A 22,989-nucleotide genomic window follows, 5' to 3' on the forward strand; every position below is an offset into this window, starting at 1 on the left:
TAATACAAACTAGAGGTGCACCGATTTCATACATTTTGGAGGATTGGTGATCGGTCAATCACAAAAAGTCTAACTGATCTTACGATTAGCTATGAACACACACGATAACGATTATCTCGCGATTTAGCGGTAAAACAATCATCAATACAGTGCTACCTATGAAAATGATTTGTTCCAGGACCTGGTTTGTAAGTCGAATTGGTCGCATGTCGAGTGGGATTTTCCCATAAGAATCTACAGTATTTCGATTAATTCATTCCACAGCTCAAAAACCTACGCTAATAAATCCTTCATAAATGCTTCAGGTACAATTTCAAATAGCAATTATACATAACAAAACAAATAAATTATAAACTGGAATTAATAATACTGTAATTGTCGCACTACAAGGTGCACCTGACTATAAGCCGCCACCCACCAAATGTGACACGAAAACGGCATTTGTTCATAGATAAGCCGCACCGGACTATAAGCCGCAGCTGTCCTTACTGCATTATGGGATATTCACACCAAAAGATGTTCACCTGTAGCGCTTAATTTGACAGCGGCATCAGTCGACTGTCATAGAACCAAATGAAGCATCATGAAGCTTTGAACCAGTTGGCTGCAAAGCTTTAATGTTTAAAGAAGCTTCATTTGGGCATCACTGCTCCCTTGGGGGAGACAGTCAACGTCTTCTGCCACCTGCTGTCAACACTGTTGTTGTCCAACATGCCAGGCGTGCATTGCAGCGCTACAGATGTAAATAACAATCAAAATTCATGTTCTGTCCGAATTATATATTCAGTTACTGTTCTAGTTGTTTCATTAATTGCTAGTTGCGGTATTTGGTAACACTTTATTTGACTGGATGTAAAAGATCCAAACTGGACCTAAATGGAGTTAGTGAAATAATTTGCCAGATAACACTTAATGACATCTGTCATGTCATTTATTAAACCCCATTATAGTGTTATGTCATAAATATGTCTGTTTTATGACAGTCTTTTGACACTACTGTCAAAAACCATAACAAGCAATTAATCAATCAACTGGAAGAGGAGCTGAATAAATAATTCGCACAGAACATGAATTTTGACTGTTATTTACATCTGTAGCGCTGCAATGCATATTAGGAGGCATGTGTTGCCTATTAACCCAAATAAATTGACAAATAAGCCGCAGTGGACTATAAATCGCAGGATTAGAAATGAAGGAAAAAAGTAGTCCGAAAATTAAGGTATGAATAATATAGTAACGAATCGGGTTCCAATGTGGCAGTTTTTTTTTACATACTGCTCCAGAACGCACTGTGTGACTGACGAGAGAGTTAGAGAGGTGTGTATAAGTTTTTACTTTCTCTTTTCATGTTCTGTTGTGTTGTGTTGCACAAGTTCTGAAATAAATGATTAAAAACCTGACGAAGCCAGGGACTTCCTTGCCGATGTTACAATAATAATAATCTGAGGAGATGGCGGGTGGAGGTAGAGGAGTAGGACTGTCAAGATCGTTGACATATTCCGGCCGTATTGTCAAGCCAGTTCATTCGCTGCCATCCCTCCCACTTCAAACGGATTTGATATATATGGCCGTCAAGGGAGGCCAATGAGTTCAATTTTGGGGAATTTCAGGCCATTTTGGTCCCCTCCTTGTGATTCTGGGGCATTTCTAGGTCACTTCCTGTTGATTTTAGTTTACTGAAGAGGAACTCACCCGGGATGGTCCAGAAATGAATAGGAAGTGAACTGCAAATGCCCTAAAATGAACAGAAAGTGACCTTTAAATGCCCCCCAAACTGGGAAGACTGGCTGTGAATGCTCTAGCATAGACTTCATAATGTATTGACATGACACATTCCCCATTCACTGCGTATTGCCTTCCCCAAGGGGACCGTCAACATTCCGCTTCATTTATTAACAGTCTTTCACATGCAGCGATCTAACGCCGGATTTAGGTTGAAAAGGTACGAAAGCTGTACAGCAGACATCCCAAAAGTCCGGCCCGGGGGCCAAATGCAACCCGTGGTCCAATTTAATCCGGCCCCCAGCCTCTGTCATAAAATCAATAACATATGGCCCGCACACAGACTTAATTGGTCAGCAGTACTGCTACCAGCATATGAAGTAGCTTACACACTAAATGCTGCTCCTCATTTACGCACTAAAAGGCAGCAGCACTCTAAGCAACATTACCCCGTGTGACCCTTTACTCTCAATTTTCTAAAATGGCGACAATAAAAAAAAATCAAGTTGACTGCGATGGTTGACGCTTCAAGGATAGGGATATCCTTATCCTTTGGACGATTACTTCACTAAAATACGCAACAACTGTGTCTGCCTCATTTGCAAAGAGACAGTCGCTGTTTTAAAAGAGTTCAATGTGAGGCGATATTACCAAAAAAGACACGCTGACATGACAAGATTACAGGGAAGATTTGTAGCGAGAAATTGAAGCAACTTGAAGCTAGTTTAATTTCACAGTAGCAGTATTGTTAAATATTATTAGTATTATGAAGAGCTCGAGAGTCGAAAGAGAACGCCACAAAAGCTGGTTGCAAGATTGTTGAAATTCAGTCATTCATTCATTTTCTATGCCGCTTTTCCTCATGAGGGTCACGGAGGTGCTGGAGCCTATCCCAGCTAACTACGGGCAGTAGGCAGGGTACACCCTGAACTGGTTGCCAGCCAATCGCAGGGCACAAGGAGACATACAACCATTCACGCACAAACTCATACCTACGGACAATTTGGAGTGTTCAATCAGCCTACCACACATGTTTTTGGGATGTGGGAGGAAACCGGAGTTCCCGGAGAAAACCCACACAGGCATGGGGAGAACATGCAAACTCCACACAGGAAGGCCGAAGCCCAGGATTGAACCCTTGATCTCAGAACTGTGAGGCGGACATGCTAACCACTCCGTGCCGCCTGTTGTTAAAATTATTAATTAAAAAAAAAAAATAATGCCAAGGTCTGCCCCCCACATTTTTACCACACCAAATCTGGCCCCTCTTTGCAAGTTTGGACACCCCTGCTGTACAGCATACAAACAGGAAGGATTGTCTCAGGAGTGATTTGTTCAAGGATTCAGGGTAATTTTTCGTACCATGCATGCATTTTGAAATGTGAAAAAAATCAATGGGATAAATTAGCCACTACAGCATTGGCATTATACTTCGCAATATTTTCGTAAAATAAATGCTACCTGCACAATTTTTTTGCCTTTTAACTAACAATCGAGACTCTTTTACGTCCATATCTGTAAAGAATTCAGGGATTTAAGCATTTATTCACAACAATTTTCAACAGAAAAAGCTCTTTGTTTATATGTGGCGGGCGCTAATTTCCTTACTGACTAGCCTCATAGTTTGCAATATTTACGTAAAATAAATGCGACCAGCACTTTTTTTTTTTTTTTTGCTTTTAACCAAGAACCGAGACTGTTTTACGTCCATATCTATAAAGAATTCAGGGATTTAAGCATTTATTCACAAGAATTTTCAACGGAAAAAGCTCTTTGTCTGTGTTTCCACTCGGTCAGTTTTTGAAAGAGATAGGCCCCCTATGAATCGGCCCGGTGCCCCACGTCCCGTCAATACATTATGAAGTCTATGGCTCTGGTTTCATTGCCATTGATGGTACTGGACATCCAACCCATTTTAACTGGGAGGGGGCAAATGAACGTTTGTTCATTCGCCCCCTCTCAAAATGGCATCTAGAGCCGTTAATGGATGCCAATAAACTAACAGACACCATTCTAGTGGAAGATTTGGGTAGCAAGTTTAAAAAGGAACCTTCTGGTCCCTTTTATTTTAAACAGTGACACATATATTCTTGCCGGGAGCATATTGAAAAACTTTTGGGATAAGAAGTATCACGATACATCACCCTTTTGATATATTGTCACAACTCTAGTCAATAATATCAGCAGTGGCGCGGTGGATCAGTGGTTAGCATGTATGCCTCACAATTCTGAGATCAAGGATCAATCCTGGGCTCTGATGCTCTCTGTGGCATTTGCATGTTTATCTACGCAGGTTTCCTCCCACTTCCCAAAAACATGCATGGTAGGCTGACTGAACATTCCAAATTGTCTGGAGGTATGATTGTACGCGTGAATGATTGTCTCGTTGTGGCCTGCGATTGGCTGCAATTGTACCCTGCCTCTTGCATAGTTAGCTGGGATAGGCTCCTTCACTCTCGTGAAGAATAAGCGTTACGGAAAATAAATAAATAAACATCTGTGTATAAGTGCAGTTGTTGGGTATCTTCATACTTTTTGACCTCAACATAATGTTCACGATTCTAACATCTGTCGCTCTTGTCTACGTTGATGTGTGAAGTGATGGAATTTGCATTGACATTTGATATAGTCACTGCTTTGTAATTGTTTTGAGGCCACTAGATGGCATCATTATTCGGTTTTTCCTTTGTTAGCTAATTGAGTCATATAATACTCTTTTAATGAATGCACACATTTGGCTCAAAATCAAACTGTTTCATACCAGCAATAAAAGGAATTAAGATGAAAAAAAGAGACTTAATATAACTTTAACTGTTCTAAATTATTTTATCCACAAACCGAGTGATTGAAATTGGATTTGGTGTATTTATTAGAAAAGTTAAAAAGTTTACTTTTCAATCATTTTTTAGAAACTACTGCATGTGCAGTTAATAAAACAATCTTGGTTCACAGGTAATTGTCATTGTGTTACAATAGAGGAAGATTGATTGGAATAGTCATGCCGCATGCCATTTATGAACAAAATCGGGATTGGCAAAATTGAGAATAGCAGGTCATGCTTTTCATCAAATCATCAATCATCAAATTCTTCATTCAGTGTCATAGACAAACTAAATGTAGTTTCCAGGCTATCAAAAATTATTCTCCAACAACAATAATACTGTAATAATGATGAATGGCAGGGCTAACCTTGAGAATTTCTTGATGGTTTTCAGAAGCGTAAAGTCTTCCATCCCGTACAATGTCCTCAACCAGCTGTTCATAGTCCTCTGAAGTTAAAACAAAAAAACAAAATTAATTACTCCTGGTTGCCTCAAAGTGATGACAGTCCTAGCCTAAATGACACCATGAATGAGATAACCCTTGGGCACGTGCTTTGACATTGAGAAAACAGTGAATCTCGGTAAAAGTGGTTGAGAAATGCACAAATTATGACTTAAATTTCCTTGTCCGAGCATGGGTTAGACCCCATCTTACAGTGCTGGCCAAAAGTATTGGCACCCCTGCAATTCTGTCAGATAATGCTCAATTTCTCCCAGAAAATGATTGCAATTACAAATGCTTTGGTAGTAATATCTTCATTTATTTTGCTTGAAATGAAAAAACAAAATTAAATCATTATCATTTTACTCAGAACTCCATAAATGGGCCGCACAAAAGTATTGGCACCCTCAGCCTAACATTCGGTAGCACAACCTTTAGACAAAGTAACTGCGAACAAAATTTGTTGGTCAAAACAACCCCAAAACATCAGGGAACCTCCACCATGTTTGGCTGTGGGGACCGTGTTCTTTTCTTTGAAGGCCTTTTGGCTTTCTCAGGTAAGTTTTGGCCAACTCCAGCCTGGCTTTTTTTATATCTCTGGGTCAGAAGTGGCGTCTTCCTGGGTATCCTGCCATAAAATCCCTTTTCATTCAGACGCCGACGGAGAGTACAGGTTGACACTGTTGTACCCTCGCACTCGCAATTTTTCTTTTCCTCCACATCTAGGGAGGTTAGCCACCGTGCCATGGGCTTTACACTTATTGATGACACTGCGCATGGTAGAAACAGGAACATTCAGGTCTTTGGAGATGGACTTGTAGCCTTGAGATTGCTCATGCTTCCTCACAATTTTGCTTCTCAGGTCCTCAGACAGTTCTTTGGTCTTCATTCTTTTCTCCATGCTCAATGTGGTACACACGAGGACACAGGACAGAGACTGAATCAACCTTAATCCATTTTAACTGGCTGCAAATGTGATTTAGTTATCGCCACCACCTGTTATGTGCCACAGGTAAGTAACAGGTGTTGTTAATTACACAAATTAGAGAAGCATCACATGATTTTTCAAAGGGTGCCAATGCTTTTGTCTGGCCCATTTTTGGAGTTTTGTGTAAAATGATAATTATTATTTTCTCCATTCTCTAATATGTTTTTTCATTGCAAGCAAAATAAATGATATAACTACCAAAGTATGTGTAATTGCAATCATCTGGGAGAATTTGAGCATTATCTGACAGAATTGCAGGGGAGCCAATACTTTTGGCCAGCACTGTATCTAGCTGTATCTAGTCTTTTTGTTTGTTTGTAATAATTTAATTCTTTCACTGACATTGATACTGACAGACATCAGATATATTTTAACTGGAATGGCTGGCGTTGATCATGTTTCAGAGCCAATGCCATTGAGGTCCAATCCAATTTTGATCGCTGCTAGCCCTCTCTGTCAAAATGAATTGGAGGTCTATTGCCATCACTGTCAGACAAGTAGTGTTTTAAGAAAATCTCTGAAGTCGTTAGAAAAGTAGGAAAGTGAATGATTTGTTTTCTTGGTTTCAGTGTTGAGAGTGGTAATCTGACAAAGTTACTGTGTGGTTAAAAAAAAAAAAAAAAACAGAACTTTAGAGCAGCTTTGGTTTCTCTGTCACGCAAGGGTGAGCACCTGTCCGGTTTTAGGATGGACTCTCAGTCTTTTCAGTGATGCTATTTGTTCGGCTCATAAAGAAAATGGACCATGGTTCAGTTTATGTGACGCAACTCAGCCCCACGGTTGTCACAACTGGTCTGTGACTGGCCAAGAGTGGCCTATGTTAAAAATGTCCTATATCAATGGCTGAATAAAACAATAAACAAAGCGTCACGTGTGGCTATCTGCCAACATAATTTCCTCGCCAAGCTTTTACAACAGTGCTAGAAAACATGCCAAAACCGTGAACATCTTTCAACATTGAATGGACGAAAGAGCACGATTTCCTCGCCAAAAGCAGTTGAGATTCGTTCCACGGTTTCTGCACGCTTTGCCAGTGTGATGCGGACATGAACAGAAGAGGCAAAGCAGCCGTAGAACGTCACGGGGAGAGAGCGAAACATAAAAGAATGAGGGGAGCAGCAGGTGCGTCGACATTGAAAACATTTTTTAAAGAACCCTCATCGCCTCTGGACAATAAAAATAATTGCAGCTGAACTTTGTAAAGTGTTTCCTCTAATAAAGGGTTCACTTCTTTTGAGCAGTACAAGAGTTCAGATTGTTTTTTACACAAAAAAAATTCTAGTTAAGAATTTAGGTTGTTACAAATGTTTCTTGTTAATAACTGTTTTAAAAACACGGTACTGTAAACTAATAAAAATGTCAAAAAAAGTTTGACCTTTAATAGCATACTGCACGAATGCTATTTTTAGACCGTAACGTTGCCATCTTTACCCTGAACCGCATGTCCAAAAGACCAGTTTAATGCATATATATACAGTATATGTATATATATATATATATATATATATATATATATATATATATATATATATATATATATATATATATATATATACCTGTATATATATATTTTTTTTTTGCGTGGCGTTTTTCCATGCTGCTTCTGTCTGACAATGAATGTCCTGAAAAAAATGAAATGGAAATGAAAAATGACTGCCACTGTTGTTACCTTTTCTGTTGTAAGAAAAAAAAAACGGGAAAAAGGAATATTTGTTATTAATGAAAAAATTCAAAGTGTTCGTTGGCTGTCACTGAGCAATGTAAATTACCCTCAAGAACGGCAAGAGATGTAAGACAACCAAAGGATATAATATATAAGAAAGACAGGGCATATGGTAGTAAAGATTAGATTGTTGAAACAGGAGAATGACATTGTCAGTGGCGCAAGGCAATACTCACAAGAAAAACACGTCGATAAAAAAGCTACCTCTGGATCAGATCGGCTCTTTTTCCCGTCTTTTTCACCCCTTGACACTCAGGCCATCTCTTTAATTGAACATTTGTTTGTTCTTTCACATCTCTGTCTGTGAATTTGTCACCAGGGACATCATTTTAGGACAGAAGCACCTTTCACATACATACACCGGGAATATCGCAGGACTTAATCGTGCAGCAGTTGTGTGTGAAAACAATTTTCCGTGTCGACTGCCACGGACATTACGCGGACATTTCACGGGTCGCGTCCTAGTCTCATGTCCGGGACTTTCCCGGGAAGCGGTGTGCGTGAAAGCAGGCGTTAAATTCCCGGGTCACAGCACAATGGCTGATGACAATGGCAGGCCGATCGTCACTCCTTCTCCTGAGTCCTCACAAAAAAATAAAAAAATAAAACTGAATTCCGGGGGGGCTTTGGGCTCGGGCCTAAAAATATAACATAACATTTGGGGGGGGGGGGGGTGTTCGGGCTTGTTAATCAAGTTAATTGACCGGGCTCGGGCAGGGTCAGGTTTTAATACCCACGGACCGGGTCGGGCTGGATTTTTTTAGGCTTGATTTTATCTCTAGCTTAAATTGATGAGCTTAAATTGACTGTAGTTATGACGTCGGAAACGCTCCCTCCGGAAAAAAAAAACACTATTTAATCAACAATATGTTTAACAAACTTTTCTAGCGTTCTTTCATTGTGTAAATGCATTTATAATGATCATAATACAATGTAGACTATTTGAACATTAAGAAAATTTGCGTTTTTTTTCTACCACCTGAGAATTCGTTACAAAAGACAGGCTTTTATGCACAGGCATTGTCACAAATGTGATCACACAAAATTAACCAGTCCATGTTCCCAAGCAGCAAGCGGTGCTCTGTCCAGGTCTGGCTGGCGCATCCCTTCCCTTTCCTGCTTCTCCCGAGTCATCACAAATAAAACACAACATTTTCGGGCTCGGGCCCACAAATAAAATTAAAAATTTCTTTTTACCTTTTTCAGGCTCGGGCCAACAAATAAAACATAAAATTTGGGGGGGGTTTTCGGGCCCTCTAGCTTAAATACAGTATTGAGCTTAAATTGGCTGCAGTTACGACATCGGAAATGCTCCCTCTGGAACAAAACACAATTTGACCAACATTGTGACAGCCGATGCCGACCAAAAAGGACGTAATATCCGGGTTATAAAATCGCGCCAGCAGCCCTCCCTGCACAGAGAGCGCCAGCGGGCAACACGGTCAAGTCTGTGAAAGCTCCAACCCGCTTCATTCTTCATCTTTTTGTGCGTGAAAGCAATGACACGGGTTTACCCGAGTCACCTTACACGGGAATTTCCCTGGATAGAGTGGGGCAAATAAGTAGTTTAGTCAACAGTTTAGTCAACTACTCACTGTGCAAGTTCTCCCACTTGAAAATATTAGAGAAGCCTGTAATTGTCAACATGGGTAAACCTCAACCATGAGAGACAAAATGTGGAAAACCCCCCCAGAAAAATCACATTGTTTGATTTTTAAAGAATTTATTTTCAAATCATGGTGGAAAATAAATAATTGGTCAATACCAAAAGTTCATCTCAATACTTTGTTATGTACCATTTGTTGGCAATAACAGAGGCCAAACGTTTTCTGTACCTCTTCACAAGCTTTTCACACACTGTTGCTGGTATTTTGGCCCATTTCTCGATGCAGATCTCCTCTAGAGCAGTGATGTTTTGGGGCTGTCGTTGGCCTCCGCAGATTTTCTATGGGGTTGAGATCTGGAGACTGGCTAGGCCACTCCAGGACCTTGCAATGCTTCTTACAAAGCCACTCCTTGGTTGCCATGGCTGTGTGTTTGGGATCATTGTCATGCTGAAAGACCCAGCCACGTCTGATCTTCAATGCCCTTGCTGATGGAAGGAGATTTCACTCAAAATCTCTCAATACATGGCCCCGTTCATGACACAGATCAGTCGTCCTGGTCCCTTTGCAAAAAAAAAAAACAGCCCCAAAGCTTGATGTTTCCACCCCCATGCTTCACAGTGGGTATGGTGTTCTTTGGATGCAATTCAGTATTCTTTCTCCTCCAAACACGAGAACCTGTGTTTCTACCAAAATGTTCTATTTTGGTTTCATCTGACCGTAACACATTCTCCCAGTCCTCTTCTGGATCATTCAAATGCTCTCTAGCGAACCGCAGACGGACCTGGACGTGTACTGGCTTCAGCAGGGGGACACGTCTGGTAGTACAGGATTTGAGTCCCTGGCAGCGCATTGTGTTACGGATTGTAGCCTTTGTCACTGTGGTCCCAGCTCTCTGTAGGACATTCACTAGGTCCCCATGTGTGGTTCTGGGATTTTTGCTCATCGTTCTTGTTATCATTTTGACGCCACGGGGTGAGATCTTGCATGGAGCCCCAGATCGAGGGAGATTATCAGTGGTCTTGTATATTTTCCATTTTCTAATAATTGCTCCCACAGTTGATTTCTTTACACCAAGCGTTTTACCTATTGCAGATTCAGTCTTCCCAGCCTGGTGCAGGTCTACAATTTTGTCTCTGGTGTCCTTCGACAGCTCTTTGGTCTTGGCCATAGTGGCGTTTGGAGTGTGACTGACTGAGGTTATGGACAGGTGTCTTTTATACCGATAATGAGTTAAACCAGGTGCCATTAATACAGGTAACGAATGGAGCCTTGTTAGACCTCGTTAGAAGAAGTTAGGCCTCTCTGACAGCCAGAAGTCTTGCTTGTTTGTAGGTGACCAAATACTTATTTTTTACTCTAATTTGGAAATAAATTATTTAAAAATCAAACAATGTGATTTTCTTTTTTTTTTTTTCCACATTCTGTCTCTCATGGTTGAGGTTTACCCATGTTGACGATTACAGGCCTCTCTAATCTTTTCAAGTAGCAGAACTTGCACAATTGGTGGTTGACTAAATACTTACTTGGCCCCACTGTATGTGTGTGAAAAGGGCTAGAATTGGTAGGTTTAGCTCAGTAAACATCTCATTCATACACTATTTCCATGCATTTAACATTCGGGACAATCGCAAGCCTGACCCGCCTAGCAACAATTGCTAACGTCATGAATATTAATGAGCAAAAGTGACGTGTTGCGTGCGGTACGCCATTGGTATTTTTTTTACTATTTAGTTACACAAATATAAACAGTGCAAAACTATTGTTGATGAAAATACACCGCGTGTCTGATGTATTTTTTTAAAAAAAATACTGTATATCCTCCATCTTTACCTTATGGAAGTGCTCACCCTCGTCACCGCCAATGGCCAATGACGCCTAATTAAAAAAATGAATGAAACATTTTCCACACTTGAAAAAAAAAAAAAAAATTGTGATAATGACACCCCTGCCAAAACGAGATGCTGAGAAGTGTCATGAGCGGTTAGCATTGCTTACCATCATAAGTCACATAAGGAATCTGAAAGCCCCTGGCACTGTTGGCCTCATTGGATTTGAAGTTAATCCAGAGGCGCCTGGAGCGCGCCGTAAATGCGATGGGCCGCTCATACGTCTGACATGTTTCATAGGTGGTGATAGATGTAGCTGACCCTTACAAAAAGCACAGATAGGGCAATGATGAATCAAGTTTGCGGATTCAGCGGCACCTGGATATGAAAATACTCACAGTTCTTCCTCATCACCAAAACATCTCCGCATTCGTCCTCTGAGGGCAGGAAGATCTCCGGCACCACGATGAGAATCTTGCGTTTGCTGGGCGGGTTGATGTTCCAAATGCACTCCACATTTGCCGGGTAATTGCCAGGGTAGTTAGGGGACTCGATGTAGCCCATGTACTCACCCATTTCTCCGCCGCAATGCCTGTCTAGACAAGCATGAACTCAACACATTACAATCAGGCACGAATGCAAAAGCCTAAAACTGTCATTTCTAGAGATGCACCGAAATGAAAATTCTTGGCCGAAACCCAAAACCAAGGCTGAAAACCGAAAACCGAAACCAGTTATTATTGATGGTAGCTTTGCATGTAATGCAAAAGCAACAATCCATGTTATTGCTTTTTTTAAAAATGTTTTTTCTTCAGCGCCTCACACAGCCCAAACCGTTTGGCCCATCGATAACGTTCGAATACCAAAATGATCCGAATTTTTGTGCGATGCTTGGAATCTTTCGAATGACCCCCCCCCAAAAATTACCATTCACCCCAGAATGTGGGTTTACCTAGTCCTACAATTTTATCCAATTCACATAAAATTGCAGGAATGTAAGTAGCATATAGCTGTAAGTTTTATACAGAATTTGCCAAAAAAGACAGTTCCCCCAAAAGTCGCAAAAACTTTCCCATTCGTTACTAATGGAATGCCATTGGCATTTACGTAGTTCCATTCATGTCTAATGGCCAAAATTTCCCATTCATTTTCAATGGCAGTAAAACATGGGGGGTTGTGGTTTTTGACCAAAAACCTACCATTACAGCCCATTGACATTCAACTGGCGCCCAAGTAAGTCCATGCCATTGACGGCCATGCATGTCGATTCTATTGGTGCCAATGTACTTGGATTCCATTGACAGCAATGTACAGGGGTTGGACAAAATAATGGGAACACCTTTAAAAAAATCAACAAAAACTAATTTAATATGGTGTAGGTCCGCCTTTTGCGGCAATAACAGCCTCAATTCTCCAAGGTATTGATTCATACAACATGTGAATTGTTTCCAAAGGAATTTTTAATCCATTCTTCAGTTAGAATCAGTCTCTTTTAGAGACGATGGCGGTGGAAATCAACGTCTTAATTGAATCTTTAAAACTGACCATAAATGCGCAATAATGTTGAGGTCTGGGGATTGTGCCGGTCATATGAGAGGCTCAACTTCACATAAATGTCGCTGCTGTTCCGCTGTAAGTACAAAAAGGCAGCGCCAAGCCATTAGTAGGAGAAGTGTGTGCTACCGAGCTATTTGCCTGCTCCAACGCAAATTCTGGTTTCAGTAATATTATTTCGTTGAAAAAAAGAGTTTCGGACTCAAACCACATTTTTAATCACCGGTCACAGAATTTTCAGTGCATCTCTAGTCATCGCTATACTCACTCTTGCACTGAGAGACACTAGTGGCACCATCAAAATCTGTGGTGGTATTTCCAGGGCATGAAATACAGTAGTTCTGCCTAAACTCTGTCTGATAGGTTCCAACTGGGCAGCGGATACACCTGTGCACTGTGGTGTTGTAGTAATGACCTGGGGAACACTGCACTGCAGCACCAATGGAAACATGCAAGAAATGAGAGGTGCTCAAAGCTATGTTTTCCTTGGTTTAGCTTTTAGCATGCTCTTCTCACCTTTGACCTCGCAATCGTGGAAGGAGCTGGCACCCTCACGCTTGGTGCTCAGTCCGCCCCCGCAAGGGAAGCACAATGTCCGACCCAAATCAGGTTGGTATGTGCCCTGTGGGCACGGCTGGCAAGGTTTGAAACCGTCGCCTGAGAAAAACCCAGTGGGACATTGACCTATGGAGAGCAGCAGCCAGGTTAAAATCAGCGGGACTAATTGACTATCAGAAAGCTAGACTTTAGCTACCTGCGCACGATGAAATGTTTCGGGCTCCAACAGGCCCGTGCCCGTCACTGCCCGGACACAGGTCGCATGCCAGCTGCCCCTCCCTCTCTTGGAAAGTTCCAGGCGGACACTGGACACAACGCTCTTGCTCACCGTGGTAGTATGAGCCTGGCAAACACCTGACTGAAAAACAAAATCCACAACAGCCCTAGTAAGAAGCCAGAACACATTTCAACATGAGCCGATTACTTGTAACTTGCTTGGTAGTATACAGCATCAATTTGATTTCCATCTATTGTGCTGTAGAAGTGGTTCCAACATTTTACAGCAAATAATATTTGGTTCTATAATTACCACCACTAACTCATTGGCTGCCATTGATGGGGCTAAATGTTCAATCCATTTTGACTGGGAGGGCTAGCAGCGATTCACATTTGTGTATAGAGGTAGTTGCAATTAACCCTTTAAGTACCCTCAAATACCCCCTAAATCTCAAAATAACCATTCAAAAACATGTATTATACATCATTGTACTGTCCTCGCCAAGATGTTGGAGCTCAATCCTTGCTAGACAGCGAGCTAAGCCGTAATCTTTCCCCTCTCTCTCTCACTCGTCTGCGTGACTTCTTCGTGGGAGCAAATGTGCTCTTCCTCATGTGTGCGCATGCGCTCTTCTTCATGTGTGCAAATACATTGTTCTTCGTGTGTATGTGCGCTCTTACTTGTGCGCGGTAGTACTACATGCTCGACGCTCCCTGCACCAAAATAAAAGCATGTTTTTTTAATGTTAAAAAAACTTGTTTGTCAGAAATGTTCTTAATTCGAGAATAGATATTGTTCAAAAAACATTATTTGAAAGCATTTTTCTTGAGTTAGGTGAAAAATGACCGACTTTTAGTGGTATGGGCTTAATGAGAAAAAAGTAAGTGGAAGAATCTGACGCATTAATCTGTAATGAGCCTTTAACACTCAAAACAAGATGGACAAAATTATTCGACTAGATTTAAAAAAAATTGTCAGTTTGAGAATTATTATATAAATAAATAAATAATAATATATATTATTATTTTTATTATTATACTCGGTCCTGAAATATATGGATTCTTTTTTACTTGTACTTGAGTAGATTTTTTGGATGACTACTTTTAGTCTGAGTAAAATTTTTGGCTACCCTACCCACCTCTGCCCTGACCCCCGTTCACCCAGTCTGTTTGGTCTTATTAATGTCCCGTCCCCAGCAAAAAGTGTACATGCATGTTATGCTTTTATATCTTCCCTACCAATGTTGAGATCAAACCCACACCCTCTTCGTGGAAATTTGGCATTAACGGAGGCTCTCGGTCCCCATAACAGCGGAAATTGAGGGACCACCTGTCAAACTCAACCTTTTAGAATATATATTATATTACAAATCCTGTGTCTTTCTATCTTTCAGTGAGGTAACGAGTTGAGTAAAATAAGAATCAGATTTACCGCATCGCCCACTGTCCTTTTCAGAGCCTGGACTGCAGTTCTCTTGAATGGGCACAGCCTGGGGAAGTTTTTGGGCGACCTCGTATTCCAAACCAGCGACTCGGATCAGGAAGCGTTCTTGATTAATGGACTTCTTCAGAGCCTTGATGTAGGTCTTTACTTGTTTCTCCATACGTTGTCTAAGGCAGCTGAGGTTACAACTTCCTAGCAAGGTTTATGGAAATAAATTAAAGTGGTGACGTCTAAGAAGCAAAACGTACATTCATCTTATTTGCTATTCCAACCTAAGACTGACCTGTCGTGTCTCCAGCTTTGACTTCTGCTTCCAACTCCAAAGTAATGCGAGTTACCTCTTTGTTAGTAGGGTTGCGAGCACGCCGCCCTTTTGCTTTCTTGGATGAGTCACATTTGAGATTGACAAATGTCACTAAGCAGTTACTACAGGGCTGACCACCACCTGTGGAAAAAAATTGCATTATCTGATTAAGCTATATTTTTACGTATTATCACTTCCAACACTGAAACTAAGGGAAATGATCAGCAGGCTTCCAACTGTTGTAACAGCTTTAAAGTGCGCCTACAGTAGAATTTTCTATACATCTGAATAACAACACACATCATGCTAAATGAACTGTTTTTTAGTAGATCGCAAAAAAAAAAAAAAAAAAAAAAAAGTTAAGTTACATTGGTATGAAAAAGTATCTGAGACTTTTGGAATTTCTTACATATCTGCGTAAAATCACCATCAAATGTGATCTGATCTTTGTCAAATTCACAAAGATGAAAAAAAAGTAAGAAAAAATAACTTCAACCAGACAGTTCCTGTAGCTGCAGAGCAGTCTGGCACATCAATCAGGACTAATCTTGGCCCATTGTTCTCTACAAAACTGCTGTAGTTCAGTCAGATTCCTGGGATGTCTAGCATGAATTGCTGTCTTTAGGTCATGCCACAGCATCTCAATGGGGTTCAAGTCTGGACTTTGACTTATTCACTCCAGAACGTGTATTTTGTTCTTCTGAAACCATTATGAAGTGTATTTACCTCTATGTTTTGGATCATTGTCTTTTTGCAGCATCCCATCCTCTTTTAAGCCTCAACTGTCAGACAGACAGTCTCAGGTTTTCTTGCAAAACATCCTAATAAACTTTTTAATTCATTCTTCCATCAATGATTGTAACTTGTCCAGGCCCTGAGGTTGCAAAACCGCCCCAAATCATGATGCTCCTTCCACCATGCTTCACAGTTGGGATGACGTGTTGATGTTCGTGAGCTGTTCCATTTTTCCTCCACATGTGACGTTGTGTGTTACTCCCAAACAAGTCAACTTTGGTTTCATCAGTCCACAAAATATTTTGCCAAAACTTCTGCGGAGTGTCCAAGTGCCTTTTTGCGAACATTAAATGAGCAACAATGTTTTTTTTTTAGACGGCAGTGTCTTCCTCCGTGGATTCCTCCCATAAACACCATTCTTGGCCATAGTTTTACATATTGTTGATGTGTGCACAGAGATATTGGAATGTGCCGGTGATTTTTATAAGTCTTTAGAAGACACTCTAGGGTTCTTCTTGACCTCTCTGAGTATTCTGCGCTGAATTCTTGGCGTCACTTTTGGTGAACGGCCACTCCTTGGGAGAGAAGCAACAGTGCCAAACTCTCTCCATTTGTAGACAATTTCTCTGACTATCGACTGATGAACATCCAGACTTTTAGAGATGGTTTTGTACCCTTTTCCAGCTTTATACAAATCAACAATCCTTGATCAGAGGTCTTCAGACAGCTGTTTTGGCCGAGCCATGATGCATATCAGACAATGCTTCTCATCAAGACAATTCTTAACAGGTGTGTGTTTTATAGTGGGCAGGGCAGCTTTAAACCACTCGTCAGTGATTGGGCACACACCTGACTTAAATTGTTTGGTAAAAATTGGTTTCAGCTGCTCTTTAAGTCTCCTTAGGCAGAGAGTTCACTTACTTATTTCCCCCCCTTCTGTCATTGTTTACATACTGTCCTCATTAAAATATGAAAATCTATAAATGTTTGGGTGGGCTTAGTTAACGCAGACACTGTTTTTATATCTGTGTGATGTTGACAAAGATCAGATCACATTTGATGGTGATTTTATGCAGAAATGTGAGAAAATCCAAAAGGTTCAGATTCTTTTTTATACCACTTTACGCCTCACGGCGCACCCATTCGTTATCCTGGAAAACTTGCGACGTCATCCGAAGTGAACAACTGAACGGCTGGATGCAATCCGTGGTGAAATCAGTGGATATTTATAAAATACATCAGACTTTTTCGGAGGAAATTTGCTCGAGGGACAATGAGAGACACATTGAAGGTGTTGTATAGTAAGAGGAGCTTGTCGACTTGGTCAGTTTGAAAGGCAACACAACAGTCGAGATGGATGAAGATGGGTCGGTCGCCACCTATAAGATCTGGAATATCTATATATGGTAGGTGAAGACAAATTGCATGTTGAGGCAGGTCATGGCAAATGTATTTGGATCATTATTTTTTATAAGGTGTCAGTTGTGGCTCTAGTATAAATTAAGCTGTATTTTCACCAAAACTGGACAAATATTCATTTAACTTATTTTTTGGTGTATTATCAATTGACGTTTATTATGAATTCAAGGGGAATGTCTCTTAAATTCTATTTTCTTGATTTAATTTACTTCTGGTAAAAGGTTGTTATGGAATTTTGCTGTATCCCCAGTGTGTCGTTCAAATTCCCTCCATAAAATAACTGATATAAGTTGAAACAATTCCAAAATAATTTCTATGATTTTATGTTTGTTCTGTTCTCTTCTGTTATTGTTGTATTGTTATTGTTCTCTTTATTCATGTGTTGTTTTTAAATTAAAATTTATTATTTAAATTAAACTGTCACTGTCCACTCTGTTAAGTTGTGTTAGTGTCCCTTTAAGAAAGTCCCCTGCGATAACATCACAGCAGCGGTGGGAAATTCAACTGTGGTAAGCAATGTTATTTTTTAATAAAATTTAAAGTAAAATTAAAAATCAGATTTTGCAGTTTTATGAAGTACGTTCAGTGTGGTTGATCATAACGTGTCCACGCTTTTATAGCAATATATCAAAGAAATTAATTGAATTAAATAATTTCAAAAGGTTCGTTTGTTTGATAGATTACTCATCTAAAGTATCAATATCTAAAGTGATGTCAGCTATTATGTTAGCATAGGTATGCTGAGGGCTAACTTTAGCACAAAATGTCCAGTCTGTATTAGTGTCTACTCTGTTAAAGCAGAAGTTCAAAATTTTTTACATCAAGCTTAATCTCTGAGTTAGCCAGGGTTCAATCAGTCGGTGGAGTTGATTTCAACTAATTCCATGGAATTTGTTAGTCATTTATTAGTTTCAGGGCTCCGGAGTGGCTAAGCTAGCGCTAGTCTATGGTCATCTCTTAGCATGCCAATAAAAAACGATATTAAACAGATTTAACATGGTCAAATGCATTCAAAATGCAGATCATTGTTCAAAATACCCATGCGGCCAAAACAATATCGCACCAAACTGCTGTAGTTCATATCATTCTGCCGGACAATTTTTTTTTAGATGCGTAATGCGACCACAATGGAGAGGAGTGCTTCAACCACTCGTGCTCATGCTGCATTCGAGGAAGGTGGGAAGTCGGATTTATCCCGCCCGGATGGTACCGGTTGCGACCTCAAAGCGTTCCGAGCGAATGTAAAAAGCAAGATGGCTAATTGGGGAAAATTGTTTTTTATTTTGGCCATCAAAAGACATTTTTACCTCCAGCAAACCTTCCTTCTCGTAAGCGATCAAAGTGTGTAGTGGAGGAAAAACGACGACTAAGGTAAATAGCACACACTGTAAAATGCCTTATTCATTTTTACTATGGATGGTTTGCTTTTTGACGGGCAGCGCCATTTTGTCAAGTGACATCAGATTGAAGCGTGAAGTCGGGGTATGTTTTTTTTTTTTTCTGACTTTGCGACTAGGGCCTCCCAGTTCGAGTGACGTTCCAATTATATTTTTCCTGATCAGAGGTTGGAAAACTCTGACTTCCCACCTTCCTCAAATGCAGCATCAATCTACTGAGTCTTGACTGAAGAACGGCAACCTGGAGAAATGTGTATTTGAGGCTGTGGAAACAGACAGAAGAAAGGGGCAAATGGAAGTTTCCACCAATTCCCTATATTGAACAAGGAACACTATAAACTGTGGTTACTTGCTGCTAGCAATGACAAAAACACACCGGTGGAAAAAATATATCACTCCGCTCTGCAGCCTGTTCCCTGCAGAGCTGCTGGATTACAAATGTTGCTGTTCATACAGGCAATGGTAAGTTTTATTAACTTTATCCTGAAAACATAGCTGACACTATTGATTGCATGGATTATTGGTGATTTTCATGCGTGCATATGTTGTTTTTTATTGGCATGCTAAGAAGGGACCATTGACTCACGCTAGCTTAGCCACTCCGGAGCCCTGAAAATAACTATTAACTAACAAACTGCACTGAATTTGTTGAAATATCCTACATCCACTAATTAAACCCTCACTAACTGGAAGATTAAACCGAATGTAAAAAATTCTGAACTTCCCTTTTCAGTCAAAATGGCACCCTATTTAGAAAAAAACCCCGACCCATTTATATGGGACAATTTAACAAAGTCGTAAGACACAATTAAAACAAAAAACAAACCCGAACCCGGAAAGAAAGACACACATGGATAAAAAGCATGGCATGTATTGCATATTTGTATTGTAAGAGAAGTAAGAGAACGTTGAAGTAAACAATAGCGTTTTTAACTGCGATTTAAAGATTGAAATTCCTTTTTGCCTACTGATGTATGCCTGTATGTGTAATGTACTGTATATTAAAGTATGTGATGACACTGAATGACACGCCATGAGCTGCAGCAGCTGAGTGCGGAGGTTGGAGGCAACCATCCCGTATGTGGAATAAGATGAACATTTCAAGATATGGTGTGAGGATCAAGGCTAGTTGCTAAGCTAATAATACAGTTGATGGTTTTGTGGTATGTTGTAGGCACAGCTAAGTAGTAGCATTTTGATGTTACTTCATAACTTAATGCAACAGTAAACTCAGATATGGAGAGACCTGGTCCAAGGGTCCGTCCCCGGTCTTCTGTCCTGCCAGTCAATTTAGGGTGCAGGTGGCATTTGGCGTTTTTAATCTTGAAAGATGCCGTCTGCTTCACTGGAGGCGCCAAAGTCTCTACAGACAAAGACAGTAAATGTAGGTTGGACGTACGCAACTACGAACAACGACTGAGACAAACTGAGGGTGCACCTATGCAGCTTTGGCTGCTACTGGAGTTGAGCCTGATGGGGGTCTTCCCTCGGACGATAGGGATGCCGCAGCTAACCGAGTAACTGTTGTCAGACTCTAAGAACAGACACATAAATAAAATCAAAACTAAGATGAAGTGTAGCACAGATATACTCGTCATTGTAAGACACAACAAAACATAGCCTTTTAAAATACAGCTCAGTTATATTTAGATTACATGTACAATGCATTTGCATCCAGAAACTGTTTGCTTGTAAACAATTGTTTGGGTGCAATTTTTATTGCTCCGTGGCCAATACATTGTAATTGAATCCTTCATTTTCATGACCAGGTAATTTGATTTGACAGTGAACACTGCAGTGAAAGCTAATTGAAAGTTGACACCAGTGTTGTTTTCGTCATCAGTGACTATAACGAAAATGTCTTGGGAGACTAAAACATAATGAGATAAACGCCAGTTTTTGTTTGACGAGACGATAACGATATGAAAATGCGCCGTAGTTTCCGTCACATGTTCCCAATGTTTGATATTTTATGGGCAGTTAGCCTGCATTGTAGCAGTGTCTCTTTGTGTCACTAATATGATGTGCCAGTGTCCTCTCCAGTCTCCCCATTGCCTGTTTTGACACACACATGGTAAGATTTTTCTTATCCGGCAAGAGACTATATGCAATATTGCTTTAGCCTTTAAAGGACTATGCTGAGTCATCACAAACTAAATACTTGTAGCGTTAGCATAGCATTCACGTTAGCATGGCGAGTGTCCTCTTAAACTCTCAGACAACCTCTTTTACATACAGTTCGTTGCGCCCAGGTGGGTATAATTTATTGAGAATAATGTAATGTTTTCCTGCTGGGAGTTCTCACCAAGTAGGTAATAGATTTATAGATGCTACAAGATAGGGTGACCATATTTTGATTTCCAAAAAAGAGGACACTAAGCCCGGCCTCAAGATACTTGAATTTTACTCGAAGTTCACTCAAAGATGTCTATATCACTGTAATATATTTAAAGTGTGCCCTCTCACTCTGGATGTGAAAATGCAGTTTGTAAAAAAAAAAAAAAAAAAAAAAAAAAATGTATATAATTTCCAAACGTAGCAGTTCAAAACTACGTTTCCCATAATGCCTAGCATGGTTTGGCTTACTGATAGTTAGCTGAGGCAAAAATCAAACTTTGCTAGAAAAGTTTACAATCATTGGCAGCGCAACGATGCGACACCAAATGAGATTTTACAGTCAAAGCTCCGACAGAAGTCAACAGTTGCCAATATTTACGTATTTATCGCTAAAAACTTAACAACTGGGCAGGCGTTGTGGCCAAATTGTCAACCCAGTAGATGGCGGTAATGCCTCATGATAGGGGTAAACTGCCAACAAAAACAAGAAGAACTACTCCTTCCCTCCCTTCTAGTAGGAGCCATGTCAACTGCTGCCACCCAGCGGCCGGAGGGATTCTCTTCAAATTGGTCCCGTGAAAAATCATAAAAACCAGACATTTTTATGAATTTTTAAAACCCGCCCGGACGACGAGGATACTACGTGAAAGTAGGACTTGTCCGGGCAAAAGAGGACGTTTGGTCACCCTACTACAATATGTGCTAGTCTATCAATGTTCATTCGAAATACAGAGGTACTTCTACATACGAAGTTAATTCATTCCAGGACCTTGCTTGTAAGTCGAAATGGTCGTATGTCGAGCAGTATTTTGCCACAAGAATACATTATAATTCCATTAACTCGTTCCACAGCCCGAAAACCTACACTAATTTCTCAATAATTGCTGATGTTACTATTGCAAATATCAATTACAAAGAGCAAAACAAATAAATTATGAATAAAAATCAGAATAATAATATAATAATAGGAAAAATAATAATTGCACCTATAATAATGTAACAAACCGGGTTCTAATCTGGCAAATGTGTTTGCGTGGTGTGCCTGAACATATCGCATAGCTGACTTGATAGAGTGCGCCTTTTTAGTTCCACTTTGTTTATTTGCTGCAAGGGACACTAGGCGTGTTGTGTTGAAAAAGTTGATGGAATAAATGATTTGAAACCTGACGAAGCTGGCGATTTCTTTGGTGATGTGACCACAATAATAATTGCCACCTTAACTTATAAAGACTGGCGAACAGAGGAGGACCTTCATAGACTGTCTACTGCTGTATTTTTGAGCGAGCCATATCACGGATGCGCACTCCACGCTTATATTTTTTCAATCATTTCCATCTTCATTTCAATGGTACCTTTTTCACCATCTGCACTAACATTCAACCCATGTTGATTTCTCTCACAGGAAAATCTGCCATTTGTCCGTCTTGCGGGAAAACAAAGAAACTGCGGTGCTGTCATAGATTGTCGTACTTAGAGCATGTTGTTGGATGTAGAAACAAATGGCGAGTCAAATTTTATGTCGAAAAGATAGTGTGTCGAAGCGATCGTATGTCGAGGTACCACTGTAGTTGGAAATCTTTATTGATTTTGGGAGTACAACTTTTGAATTTTACAGACAAAAACATTGCGTAAACTTCGACTAAAACTAGACAAATACAAACACATTTTGAAATGACTAATAAGTATTATCGTCCAAAATACTAAGACGAAAATTAAAAAGGCTGACAAAAACAACACTGGTTGACACTTAAGACCTGTATGAGCAAATGACTTTCTGGTCAATTAAAAACATTAAATATTAGCAATTATTGTTATTATATTCTTCTGTAAAATTATTAATTACTATGTAATTTTAATATTTCAAATGCTTTTTTTTCTTTAATAATTTAAATACA

General features: G+C 40.1%; 1 protein-coding gene across 4 annotated transcripts in view; it reads right to left on the bottom strand.

The window, feature by feature from the left end:
• scube3 (signal peptide, CUB domain, EGF-like 3) overlaps positions 1 to 22,989 on the bottom strand; it is a 262,184-nt gene that overhangs the window by 3,913 nt on the left and 235,282 nt on the right. For 3 of the 4 annotated variants that reach the window (XM_057817169.1, XM_057817160.1, XM_057817143.1), the window contains 10 exons: positions 20,196 to 20,291; positions 20,004 to 20,120; positions 15,186 to 15,347; positions 14,891 to 15,094; positions 13,439 to 13,600; positions 13,201 to 13,368; positions 12,953 to 13,114; positions 11,529 to 11,726; positions 11,300 to 11,452; positions 4,912 to 4,991 (listed from right to left, as the gene is read on the bottom strand). In XM_057817169.1, coding sequence (XP_057673152.1) covers positions 4,912 to 4,991; positions 11,300 to 11,452; positions 11,529 to 11,726; positions 12,953 to 13,114; positions 13,201 to 13,368; positions 13,439 to 13,600; positions 14,891 to 15,094; positions 15,186 to 15,347; positions 20,004 to 20,120; positions 20,196 to 20,291 — 1,502 coding nt within the window. The remainder of the gene's footprint in view (positions 1 to 4,911; positions 4,992 to 11,299; positions 11,453 to 11,528; positions 11,727 to 12,952; positions 13,115 to 13,200; positions 13,369 to 13,438; positions 13,601 to 14,890; positions 15,095 to 15,185; positions 15,348 to 20,003; positions 20,121 to 20,195; positions 20,292 to 22,989) is intronic. The other variant, XM_057817150.1, reaches the window with a different exon arrangement.

Source organism: Corythoichthys intestinalis, chromosome 2 (assembly GCF_030265065.1).
Source record: "Corythoichthys intestinalis isolate RoL2023-P3 chromosome 2, ASM3026506v1, whole genome shotgun sequence".
NCBI classification, from domain to species: domain Eukaryota; kingdom Metazoa; phylum Chordata; class Actinopteri; order Syngnathiformes; family Syngnathidae; genus Corythoichthys; species Corythoichthys intestinalis.